This window comes from Pituophis catenifer, unplaced genomic scaffold (assembly GCF_029215685.1).
Source record: "Pituophis catenifer annectens isolate HBS135680 unplaced genomic scaffold, rPitCat1.0.hap2 SCAF_1, whole genome shotgun sequence".
In the NCBI taxonomy this organism is placed as follows: Eukaryota; Metazoa; Chordata; class Lepidosauria; order Squamata; family Colubridae; genus Pituophis; species Pituophis catenifer.
In genome coordinates this window covers 227,577,401-227,591,358 of record NW_027256881.1, presented here as the reverse complement: position 1 = coordinate 227,591,358, position 13,958 = coordinate 227,577,401, and the positions used below count along the sequence as shown (strand labels likewise).

Genomic DNA, 13,958 nt, shown 5'->3' with positions numbered 1-13,958 from the left:
TAGATCATTTAAAAAGAAAAGTTACAATGGTACCTCAAATAGTATTTATATGGCTGGAATCCTTCTGAAGATGGAAAATTAAAATTAGGTAGAGAAGGACACTTTGCCTAGAAACAGCTGGTGATAGCTTATCCAAAAGATTTAGACTTACCCAGATGACATCCTCCTGTCTGTACTGCTTCCAGTTGCGACCAGTATCACTGAACATTAGACTGTAGCTTGTGGTCCAGTCTGAGCTTCCATATCTTCCCTGAGTAGCAATGCCTGTAATCTCTACTCTGTCTCCCAAATCAATTTGGAGCCATTGCTCCTTACTGGAATCCAAAGGGGACCAGCCACCAGCTCCTAAAAGAAAAGATAACCCAGAATGATTTTTGTATTCATGCACCTACTTTTTATGAGTGCTAAATCTCCACTAATGTTCTAGAGAATGTACTGTACTAGCCAAAAAGTTCTTTCCTTCAGGATTGCATATTTTTCCTGATTTCCATTACTTAGAAACATAACCTTATATAGGCTGTGGAAGCTTGCCATAAGAGGCCCATTCTAGCAGGAAAATTCATCATTGCTTCTCACCTTGTTTCTACCGATACATCCAATCCCAAGTAGTGATTTATGTCTGATGTTTGTGCATGTTCAGCCTGTCGTATGTTAATTCTCTTAATGCTTTTTTTTTCTTGTTGTCCTTATAAGTGCTAAGGAATCTTGTTTACCAGATATGGACAGCTAGATTCTGTTTAGAATCTAGATCAGGCATGAGGAATACTTTTCTTTGACTTGCATTTTAATTTTAATTGACCTTTTTTAAGTTAATACAACAAGTGAAACTCAGTTATTACTCAAATTTGGATGCAGTTCCACAATAAGAAATTATTAGACATACATGTGTTTGTGTGTACATTTATGAATGCAGTGGATACAGAAATGTATACATTTATGAAAGTAACACAAAATGCTGCTTTATACAGGTATACTACACACACACACATACACACACACACAGTGCATGCACATATAACGCCTCACGACATATGGACATACGTATATATTTATATGAACTTTTTCTTTTTTTAAAAAATAATCCCAAAATAACATTGACATGGAATGAACAGAATTTAAGATTGGAAATTGAGAGACCTTACTATATTTTTTTCTAGGTCTATATAAAGGGGCTTCACTTTAGACAATACTGTATATTTTTTTTTATAAAACACGGTCTCCAGTTAAGTTTGGAACTGAAAGAACAAGCAAGCAAGACATATTACTTGTGGTTAGAGATTAGAATGCCAAAGTGAGAAATATTAAGGAAGAAAATGTGATGGACTTTATGGTTTAGGAAAATAAAGTGAAGCAAAAGGAGGGCTTTTCAAATTTTTGCTAAACCAAGGTTTCTTTTTTACTAACATAGTCTTCATAATCAAATGAAGCCTTTATATGTGAACATCTCTAGATGGAGTCCATAGAAGCCAAAGCGTTCATATTATTGTTAAAAGGAAGTGCCAGAACTCAGTTGTAAGAGCAAAGATGTAGCCAAGGACTAACTATAGAACAGATCACAAATTGTTCATACACAGGTTTCAAATTAAACTAAAGTGGAAGAAAAAAAAGCCAATTAGTTTCTGCAATATGATCTTGATCATATACCAACATTTTCAAAGAGATCTACAGGAATCATTTTGAAAGTTCTGAACCTCATTGAAGGAGGAAGTGTGGAATTAATTTGAATAAGTTGTTACGGATGAATGTGAAAGCAGACTACAGGAGATCAAGAAAGAGAAGGAAGCTAATTGGATATCAGAAAAAAAAGGTGGCTATTGTCAAAAAGAAAAAGGGCGTCAAAGCCAAGACTGTTAAAGGTCTCAGGAAGCAACTCAATTTCAGAAAATTGTTAAGAGACAAAAAAACAAACAAACCCAGTATTATAACAACATGTATAAAGACATTAAAGATAAAAACAGATATGGAAAATAATAACAGTCTTCCAAATGATCTCAGAACTCAGGAGATTCCAACATTGAATTGGTATGCTGATGGATGCCAATGGACAGATGTCTTAGGAGGGAAGCCATGTTAATCTATAGCAGGGGTCTCCAAACTTGGCAACTTTAAGACTTGTGAACTTCAACTCCCAGAATTTTGGGAGTTGAAGTCCACAAGTCTTAAAGTTGCCAAGTTTGGAGACCCCTGATCTACAGCTTTAACTCTGGTCTGTGACTGTAATACAAGATTAACTGATCAGTCTACAGCATCAAAAACAAACAAACAGTAATCTCATAGCAGCTTTTCTGTCTAATAGATTTTAGTGAAAGGAATAAGCTTTCATTTCACTATAGAAACAGACAGCAGTAAATTCAAAGAAGATCAAAAGTGGAAGGAATATACTGAAATTTTATACAATAGAGATTTCAACATTCAAACTATTTTATAAGATATTCTAAGAACCTCTAGTAAGAGAACCAAAATTAGATGTATACTCTTGTTATCAAGTCAGAAGACTACAAAAAATGTTGGAATCTGTAGAATCCTGTCAAGGAATAGAAAAATAAGAAAATAAGAAAAATAATCAGTTAAGGTTATAATCAACTTATGCTAATACATCTGGAGCATGACATAGTGGCCAACAGTTTTACAATAGTGGCCAACAAACTACAATACCAACATCAAAAAGACAAGACAAGAGTGCAAAATACCATACAGTATCTTTGATTTTACATCTAAGCAAAATAATGTTTAGGAAGATCCAGTGCAGATCAGACAGATCCCAGCCTTAGAAGTGACAGTGAGGACACTGAAGTGGTAAATAGTTTCTCTCTGTTAGGATGAACAGGAAAAGGAGCCAGCAGTCAAGAAATATTCCATAGACCATTGAATGTTTGATAAAGTAGCATTCCAGGCTTTTGAAAAGAAAGATTCAGATACTGTGATGTGTCCATACCAGTAGTGGGTTTCAATTTTTTTTACTACTGGTTCTGTGTGTGTGGCTTGGTGGGTGTGGCATGGTGGGCATGGCAGGGGAAGAATACTGTAAAATCTCCATTCCCACCCCACTCCAGGGGAAGGATACTGTAAAATCCCCATTTCCTCCCGATCAGCTGGGACTTGGGAGGCAGAGAATAGATGGGGGCGAGGCCAGTCAGAATTTTTACTACCAGTTCTCTGAACTACTCAAACTTTCTGCTACTGGTTCTCTAGAACTGGTCAGAACCTGCTGAAACCCACCTCCGGTCCATACCTACAAATATCAGAACTGTGCAGGAAGTGGCTTTCCCTGTGACACACTATGGGAGCAAAAGTTGGAGTTTGAAGAAGCATCAATTTGAATTAAAGCATCAATGGATGCACTTTTGGAAGATCTGAAAGATCAAGTTAGGGATAGTTTCACCTGGACAAAATTTAGCTATGTACCGTCGTTCCTAAGCATTGACATGAACTTAATCACATTGCCCTCATGTTGGAGGCACTGAAGAGATTCCAGGTTGAAAGGATTAGCTAGTGACATTGCCATTGCCCTTGGGATGCCAAGTTGGGGGCTCCTTTCATGTCCCCAGCTGGAGTGAAGGATGGGAGCTCACCCCACCCCATGGCAACACTCAGGTCTCAAATATGAGCTTGCTGCTTGTCAAGCCAGTGTCTAACCATGCATGCCACCATGTTCCTCCCTCAACTTAACAGCATAATAGCAATTGTTTACAAAGTTACTTACAACTTTTTTTAAAAAAATGAATAGATATAAGAGGGGGATGCACTCTAAAATGCTAGGTATTGTAAGAATTTTCAATTATAGATTGTAGAAAAGAGGACCTTCATTTTAGACTATACAGTATATTTTTTATAAAATATGGTTTCCAGTGTGTTAAGTTTGGAACTGAAAGAACAATTAAGCAAGACGTACTACTTGTGGTTAGAGATTAGATTTATATATAGCTTTTCTACAATCTTCTTGTTGTTTTGCTCAATTAATATTGTTGCTGTTGTTAGTTGCGAAGTCGTGTCCGATCCATCATGACCCACGGACAATATTCCTCCAGGCCTTTCTGTCCTCTACCATCTCCCTGAGTCCATTTAAGCTCATGCCAATTGCTTCAGTGACTCCATCCAGCCACCTCATTCTCTGCCATCCTCTTCTTTTTTTGCCCTCAGTTGTTCCCAGCATTAGGCTCTTCTCCAGTGAGTCCTTCCTTCTCATAGAAATTCCTTCTCATTTCTATATCAATTAACATAGAAAGAACTAAAGGCAAGTTTCTATTTTCCTTTTCCTCAAAAGTATTTTACTGAATTTTCTCTCCTTGGGAGAGGCAGGGAATCTCTCACAAAAATATTTGTTGAATATTTTGGCTTGCTCAAAGAATGCTATGCTTTCTTTCTTGCCATATGTTTCAGCATTCCCTTGTGATATATAAGCTCCGGAGAGCATATGCCAGTTGTTGAGGCCCAGGAAAATGAAAGTTTATTACTACATTAACCATAGCATGTAGCAGCAATAAGACAGGAACAGGTTCAAAGCCCAGACTGAACATTACACAACAGGCATATTTCAATTACTTGATTTCCTTATTAATAGCTGTTCAGCAATTCTGTTTGGTTTTATTGTTCTGTTAAATTCCCCATGTTCATTGTCTGCAATATTTTCAAATTTCCCATACATCTACAGTACTTATTTACAATATAAACATGCCAACATCTTTTTCCTTTCCATAGGAAAGTAGAGGCAAGACATAAATTCTGCCCGAGATTCATGTTCAACGCTTACCACAAGTTGGATGTTTTATGTGGTCTGAGAGATGTCCATTTTTAATGATGGTATGCCTTCTTATTTGAAATATAAACATAAAACCCACTCTAGTTTGAGGCAAAGAGACAGTGTTTGATTTTTAGGATTCAACAACACGATGCACAAAGAAATGCAAATAAGACTTTCAGAAACAGCGGTAGGTGTTAAAAATCATTTTAGGAGAAATTGGTGTGATGAAACTAGTAAAAGTGTGAATAAATACATATCTTTCTGCAATGCTTTAGTATTGAGAATCCTTATTTTAAGTTGTAAATGTAATCCATATCTGAATAAACGTTCCTCTCTAAGAACTTTCTTCTGTAGATATTTATTGAAATTTTAATATCCTCAACTAATGATGATAATTATGATGATAATTTAGGAGACAAGGAGTGAAACATAGTTTTTTTCTGATTTGGATTCAAATATTGTTCAGTCCATGTCAAAGTTCAGGTGCATTTGAAGAATTAGCGAAAACCTCCGAGGAAATTTTGAAGAAGCTAAATGAATTTCATTAAGATTCGGAAAATCCCATCAAGGGATGTCTTATATTCCTAGAAGCAGTTATGTTCCAATAACCCAATGGAATTAGAAATGATATTTTAATTAAAATGCCAAACAATATTTGAAACGTCTTCTTGAAATATCACCCACTATATTCTCCTAATTTTTTAATGTCATAGAGCCATGTTGTCTAGTGATTTCCTATTACTTTCGGAATGCATCAAATCTGAATAGAGAAAAGAGGGCTAAGTTTAAAATATTTCTGTGGAAGCTGAGATAGAAGGAAAACAGCAAAGATAATAATGAAAATACATTTTGTATGAAATATATTTCTTGTTAAATAACCCTATTAAAAGTACTCTGAGTGTTATTCAGAGTAAGGCTATCAGATCCGAGGTGCAAAAGTCTGATTAGCTGCTGTATGGAAGTGGCTAACCAGACTTTTTGTAGAAAAAACAAAGACAAACACAGTTTTGGTCACCACATTACAAAAAAGATGTTGAGACTTTGGAAAAAGTACAAAGAAGAGCAACTAAAATGATTAAGGACCTAGAGACTAAAACATATGAAGAACAGTTGGAGGATTTGGGTTTGACTAGTCTAGAGAAAAGAAGAACTGGGGAGACATGATAGCAGTATTCCCGTATTTGAGAGGATGCCACAAAGAAGAGGGGGTCAATTTACTTTCCAAAAAACACCAGAGGGCAGGACAAGAAACCATGGATAGAAACTAATCAAAGACAGAAACAACCTGGAATTGAGGCGAAACTTCCTAACAGTGAAGACAATTAACCAATGGAACAGCTTGCCTTCAGACATTGTGGGTGCTTCATCACTGGTGGTTTTTAAGAAGAGACTAAGCAGTCACTTGTCTGAAATGGTATAGGATCTCCTGTTTAGGCAGGGGGCTGGACTAAAAGACCTCCAAGGTCCTTTCCAGCTCTATTCTGATTCTGAAGCCAAAAGTCAGTAGTTTTATATCTTGGCCGCCATCTGAATGTTGAACTGACTTTTACAGATCAGATCTGATAGTATTAATTCAAATGTACACACCAATTTCTATTTTGCATCTATATTCTCAAATAAAGATATACTTTTTAGAATGTATCCTAAAAAGTTTCAATCCTTTCCATTTAAGGAAGGTACACTATTTCTGAGTCTTTTGTTACATTTCATCAAAACTCCCAGACTAGTCTAAATAATAAGAGATATAAAGCAGCCAACATATCAACCCAACCCCTTGAATCTAAACATTATTTAAAAATGGGCTTTACCTGTTTGATTCTATCATACTGTCTAATCTGTGAAGTTAAAGAGAATATACTCAGATTTGTAAAAACTAATTTGAGTATGATAAAACCTATTTTCCATTTATGGTGAAAGCAGTCTGCTCCAATGGTGACCTTTTGAAAGAATACTTTTAATAGAGGGGAAATGCTTCAAACATTGGAAAACTGAAAGTCAAAATCTGCTGTTTTAAATTAAAGGAAAGGAACAATGTCCAATTTTACCATTTCTATTCCATATAATGTTTTCTATCCTCAGGACCAAGAGAAGTAATTAGTCATACTTTTGAACAAAAGAAGTTATCACAACTAGCAAATTCAGAACTGAGCATCTTTGGTCTAACTAAAAATGGAGAAAATAATGAACCATTTGCTATGGACCTTTTCATAATTATTAAGTACATCTGTAGAAGAAGTAATTTGCCAACTACAAGATGTGAACATATAATATTCTGGTTCACAGAATATTTCCATTTCCAAGTTCTTGTAAAGTTTTATAAAAAGTGTTGAGAAGATAGTGAGGCACCTTATCACATTGGTTGATTTAAGGTACTGAATCCAGATTTAGTTCCTAAATGTCTGTTGGAAGGAACAGCATGATGCTGTGGAAATGGCTTCCTTGATTCACGCTCAACTCTGGTTATTACATGGAAATTTTGAATCCATGCTAGGTCAGAAATTCAGGGAGCTGAAATCCAGAGATCATATAGGGATCATAGTTACCACCCCTGTATTACAGTCTCCTAGTGTGCTTCCTGGCTCCCTACACACACATGCATATATAGCAAGAGTTCTACAGATGATTATTCAACCCACCCACCCCCCACAACCAGGTCCTCAGAAAGCACCCCTGTTTCACAGGTCCAGATTCCAAGCTCAGTACAGCAAGAGACACTGGGTAACCAAGTCCAATAGGAACACACAAAGTCCAGGAAAGCAGGCCAGGAGTCAAACTGACCAGGAAACACAGCACAAGGACACAAGGCACAGAACTGGGAATGTTGCTCCAGCAACACTCAAGTCTTCAGGTCAGGGCTAAGTAGGCAATGTGGTGCAGCCCTTCATGGAAGGTGAGGTTGCCTCCTCATGAGTAGTCTAGCTGACCAGTGTTGTGCCTGTCTCCTCTCTGCTCTATGTGTCCTTAGATCACCTGAGACTGCTCTATCAGGCTAGCATTCTCTCAGTCCCAGTCCTGACCAATACTGGCTCCACACTTTCTTCTACAGACTCAAACTCACCCTCCTCCTCTGAAGTCACATCTGTAGAGGGGTCTTGGGTGGATCCATGACATCTATCCACAACAGACTTTGTTTTATTAAATTCCATTGTTCAGCTATTTGGAAACACCACACCGAGTCACCAAAACCAAACTTCTAAGCACAACCTTAAACCTTAAACCCTACTATTCGAGATACTTACATTTGTATTTCAAGTATGTTACAAAATCATAGTATAACTGTATTTTATTTTTTTTAATATAAATCATCCAGAGAATCTTGCCAATGCATGGCAAAAAAACCACCCTTCAGTTAATAACTAAATAATAAAAACATGATTGCATTACAATTGGGGAACTGCAACTGAGAGCAATCGATATAGCTACTGAAGACTCTAATAAATTTCCTTCTCAGCTGTTCCCATCTGTAAAACTGTGTAGCCTGTTAGCCTCTGCTTATAGCCACCTAGACCATCACAAGAAGACTTAATCTCATTAAGGCAATTGATCTTTTTTAATGAATCTACTAGAAAGTAGACATTTAACAGCATATTGTTTTTGAATAAAGCGTCTACCTAGTTTGGAATTCACGAGAAACTCTGGATTTTAACCATTTATGCCTGAGACTATAACATTGCACACAAAAACATTCCAACTAAACCAAGAGCTATTTAGTCTTACAAACTTTTTTGTTCTACCCTAAACTAAACTGGACTGAAGATCTTTACCATCTGATCTCTTCAGATCGATGTAGCAGGAAACTTGTTAATAATGGAAGCTATTATCTCTCAGCTGTGATAAGCTAAGTTTCTTCATAATTAAAACCGGCAAAAATGATTTTGCTTTTCTGGTTTTAATTAATGTTTCTTTCTACTATGATAACCAGTGGTGGGATTCAGCCAGTTCGCACCACTTCGGGAGAACCGGATGTTAACTTTCTGAGCAGTTTGGCAGACTGGTTGTTGGAAGAAATCATTAGGGCAGAGAACTGGTTGTTAAATTACTTGAATCCCACCACTGATGATAACCATATATCTGCTGCCTCCAACTAAATATAAAAATATTGTGGACTCTGGTTATGATGTCTGAAAGGCTTTGATTCCTAATATATCTGAAATGCCTACAACAAATATTTTGGGTATCATTAAAAACAACTGAGCTACTAAAACAGGTTCCAGTTTGTGATTAGGCATTGCATATTCACTCAACACAGATGACAACTGACGGAGTATGGTGATCAATCCACATTCTGGATCATTGCTTTCACCCAAGTGCCAGTTGGAAATGAATGCATGGAGCATAACATGAATCTTGGAGCAGCCTGATTTTGGACTAAATGCAGCTAATATTGGCTAAGAGAAGCTGTTTGTTGTGCAACTGGATAAACTCACAGTCACCACTCAAGATATTTCCCTAGAGCTCAGGTTGTCATACCAGTTTCCAGATATCACCAAATGATTCTTCTGAGTTCATCAGGAGATGAATACATCTTGATAAAAAACCAAAATAGTAGCCAATCTGGGACAAATTTCTGGTGTGTGTGCAATCCCATCCATATCATGTATTTCAGGCTGTTTTTTTAAAAAATAATAATATTAATTGAAGAGTTTTTTTCAAAGTAAAAACAATGCAAAGAAAATCCAAACCCATAAATCAGCAAAAAGTTCATAAAGGGTTTCCGGTCACTGAGAAATGTAGTTCTTATCTAATCAAGAAAGTCAGTTTTACCATCACTGCTAATTCTTGTCTTTTAAATATGTACTTCAGGATGTTGTAGTGCCTTAATAGAAGGTCCATTTTCTATATCACTAGACGAAGGCATAGAAAGAGGGAGAGCAATGTATAAGTTAAGGTGCTGAACTAGAAATGGGGAAACCTACTTAATCCTCTTTTAGTCACAAAAACCAACTATCTGACTCTGGACCAGCCACATTCTCTCTCCTCTAAACTGAAATATTAGAAGAGATTTATCTACCAACTTGCACTGAAGCAGCACAGTAGATTACAGCCTATATCCATGATGGTGAACCTATGGCACACGTGCCTGAAGTGGCACATGTAGCCATGTCTCCTGACATGTGCAGCGGCGCCCGTTCCTCTTCTGGGTTTCTGGTGCGCATGTGCGCACGCTGATCAGCTGGCCTTTTTGCATGCGGCACTGCCAGAAACTGGAAGAGCTGGTCTTCTGTTTTCCTGCGTGAGCATGCGCGCCAGCCAGCTGATCGTCGCATGTGCATGCACATACACACCAGAAACCCGGAAGAGTTGCTGGCTGAAACTGGAAGTTCAGAAGCTAAAACCGGAAGTTCATTTTCAGGCATGCGCATGCGCCGTCAGCAGCTCCACTTCCTGGTTGTGGCCCAGACGCACACACAAAGCACGCATGCACACAAAGCACTTCCTTTTTGGCACTCGGTGCTGAAAATGTTCGCCATCACTGACCTATATAACCTTCAATGAAGACATCTTCATCTTTCATGGATTCATCTGATATGAATATTAGTCTGATATTAGTAATATGTGCACAGCCATATACATGTAATAATTCAGACTATTAAGCAGCAAACAGAATAAGATAGAGTCAGGTAGCTATCAGTACTTAAGTAAGGCATTGAATGTGTGATCTGTAAGAAAATCCCTACAAAGGATCCATTCTTTCACATAAAGTTATTAGACTAACAAAAGAGGACACATCCTAAAAAAGAAACTGGCAGAAATCTAGGTAAGATATCCAGGAGACAGGTGAAATATTGCGATATGGTTAATGGAAAATTTCCATTGACTTTGAGGCTGTAATAATTATTCCTTAATCAGTTGTGAACATATTGCTTTTAAACAGGTGGTGGGCGGCAACCAGTTTAACAACCATTTCTGTGAGTGCACAGGAGCCTAATGCGCTTGCGCACAGTGTTCAAAATAGAGCAATTTGAAGCTCAGCTGCTTACCTTCTAAGCAGCCCCAATAAGTAGAACAGCGGAGGCACGGAAATCAACTGTGCTGCGCGAATCAGCTGAGCCAGAAAGAAGGAAATATAGGACAGGATAGGGCAGGGGCGGGGGGGGGCGGGGTCAGCTGATCATCAGAACTACCAGTTCGCCTGAACCGGTCCGAACTGGCAGCAGCCCACCACTGCTTTAAATTTTGTTTTAGTGACATAAGAGCTCTTTCTCCTTCTCAACACAATTTTGGTCACGTAGAAAAAGCCTATTATTTTTTTCCTTTCCTCATCAATGTTATCCGAACTTCCTAGGATTAGGAAGCTATAAGGAGTGAGAAATAGTTACTGCTAATCCAAGGCAGTGTGGAACAAATGTTGGTTATCTTCCATACTAGTAAAAGAATGCAGAAAAGGATTAGAAAAAAAATAAAAATGTTTCAAACTATGTGCAACTGATTGTTACGATCAATTTCATAATCGACCCTATTGTTCTTCAGTTTCTTTCTCTTTCCATCAGTATTTCCAAAGTTAAGTTAGCCCCACCTTTGGGAATTGCTAAGAGAACTTGGATTGGCTCAAGAATGTATACATTACCGTCAATGTGTAAAATCAGGCATTTTATAGAACACCTAGGAAATCTATAGAATGCCAAAAAATAAGACATCAAAGTATGAAACGCTTAATATTTCCACACGTTTCCTTGGCATTCTATACAACGCCAAAAGACAAATTGGCAAAGTATAAAATACTCTAATTAAAATGCCATTCCAGCCTTCCTTGTTGCTACAAGTAGGTCAATACTGGTCTTTTTATGTTAATGTTGTTTTTCAGTAAGAAAGTCCTGTACTTTATTTTCCAGTTCTTCTTTCATTTTCATATATGTCTTTTCAATAAAGGGTTAGGGTGAGAGTTAACCCTAACCTCACCCTTACCCTTTTCATGACTCTCTTTTCATGCTTTGCCTAAATAGTTCTTGTCATTCTGCATAATGCCTAGGTATTATATTTATACAATGCCTAGGGAAAGTGTATAGCATATTAAAATATCACAGACATTTCATACTTTGCCTAAATGTCACACATTCTATACATTCTTCAGCCATTCTATACAATGCAAGCTTTTCACACATTGCCGGTAGCTTATATAAAAATGCACTAAAGAAATATGCACCATGACAGCATGATGACACTCTGTGATCTTACCGTCCCGTCTGATGAGTTTTGCAAAGCTGGGGCTGTGGTTATTGGAGAGTTTGGATGAACTTTCAAAAGCGGATGCAGGTAATGACAGTATCAGTGGCTCTTCACAATTATCTACAAAACAAGAAAAAAATATATAGAAAGCATGAAATATAATGGAAATATAATTGGCTTATCAGGATCATTTCTCTCTCTCTCTCTCTCTCTCACACACACACACACACAGAGAGGGGGGGGAGAAGGTATCTTATATCTGCACCTGCTCCTTCCTAATTAATGAATTACCTTAAAAGAAACAAGCTTGGTAATAAAATTCTCTGCAAAAATATTCATGGTACTATATAGCTTTCAACAGATGTGGTGTGAAATATCCTACTTTATATAAAAAAAAATATAGTGTCAGCCTTGGAAGCCATATTAGGCCGGAAGGTTCAGTGCTGCCACCTCCTCATGTGTGGGAAAGTAGGAGGGGGGATTTAGGAGAGGGGAATTGGTAGACATAATAGTGTTCTTCCTATCGGTCAAGATCAGGGGCTGGGTCGAGGTGGAACGGACGTTGATTGGAGCATGTGATCGAAAGGGGAGAAGGGGGATGGTTTTGGGAGCTTTGAATTACTGAAGGAAAGCCCGGGCTTTTCAGATTCAGGATTTCTCAGATGTGCCAGTTTACCTATTCTAATAAAGAGAACTTTGGAAAATGCCTGCTTCTGCATCTTTACTGGGAGTTGGGGGTTTTCTGGAACGCTGACATATATACTTGTGGGTCTAGCCTCCTAAGATTATGTCGCAAAGGAGAATTCAAATTTACGAAGTCAGAGAGTGTGCAGGTGGGTCTTTTAGGCAGGCGGGTGCTACAAAATACAAGGTCACCATGCCTTCTGGAGGTTCCTCGGGAGAAAAAGCATTGGGAACAACTTCTAGGAGTGGCTTACTACTTTCCCCATTGACTTTCCTTGTGGGAAGAGACAGGAATGTTTGGAAATGTTGATCATATGGCCTTAGGACATTGCAACCATTGTTATTGTGATCCAGTTGTCAAGAAACCAAATTGTGATCACGTGATCAAAGGGACACTGCAATAGCCACAACATTGAGTACAAATCAAAAGCTCCTCTAGGTCAGTTCCATTTCTAAGTTTTAATGGTCTCTGAACAAGTGGCCACAGCCTGACCATCTTCTTTTGTGCTCTTTAGCAGCCATCAGTTCAAACAATTGACCGGTTAGCCCATAACTTCAAGGAATAAAAAAAATTCAGATATTGTACAAAGGGAAAGGGGGGGGAGGGAAAAATTGCAGAGCAGTGTGCACACCAACTAGAAGACTTTCTACATACTAACTATACAATACTGGGCATGATTGGAACTTCAGCTATAGGCACCACCAATCACAATCTTTAGAATGAAATGCATTAAATCTATATGGACAGCAGTGTAGAAGACACCCATACCAGGGGCACTGTAAGTACATGATTATGGGGCAGCAACATTTAAGAGGTATTTTATGTATTCTACTTTATTCTTAAAATGCACATGGTTTTGCACCTTGTTAACATTCTTCTGGATGGCTGATGGTATATTAAACCACCAATTTGAAAACATTTTTTTTAGAAAAATAAATTAAACAGCAGTCAGGTCATAATGTGCTAGAGAACAGGTGTCAAATTCAAGACCCAGGGACTGGATCCGGCCTGTGAGGTGCTTAGATCTGACCCATTGGGCCTCCTTGGAAACAGTGAAAGACCAGCTCGTGGTGCCTCTGCTAGCAAAAATGGAGCTTGGGAGGGCTGTGTGCGGCCCTCACGAGCTCCATTTTCAGCTACGACAGTGTCCTGCAACTCTCTGCCAGCAAAAACAGAGCTTGGTTTTCACTGGCACTCAGGCCACCACATATGCCCTCCAACATGAGTGATGTTGAGCTAGCTACGCTCATTCTGGCCACAACCCCGGCCCCCCTGAGGTCAAACACAACCCTGTTCTGATAGATTCTTTTGTTTTGCAATTCATAATGAACAATACCTTGCCTCTCACTCTCAATACCCCAACTC

The 13,958-nt window shown here is 38.2% G+C and overlaps 1 protein-coding gene across 1 annotated transcript in view; it reads right to left on the bottom strand.

Annotated features, from left to right (window-relative positions):
* Window positions 1-13,958, bottom strand: part of CNTNAP5 (contactin associated protein family member 5) — a 424,307-nt gene that overhangs the window by 321,241 nt on the left and 89,108 nt on the right. The window contains exons 2-3 of the mRNA XM_070957105.1: window positions 11,918-12,028; window positions 152-345 (exon numbers count right to left, since the gene is read on the bottom strand). Coding sequence (XP_070813206.1) covers window positions 152-345; window positions 11,918-12,028 — 305 coding nt within the window. The remainder of the gene's footprint in view (window positions 1-151; window positions 346-11,917; window positions 12,029-13,958) is intronic.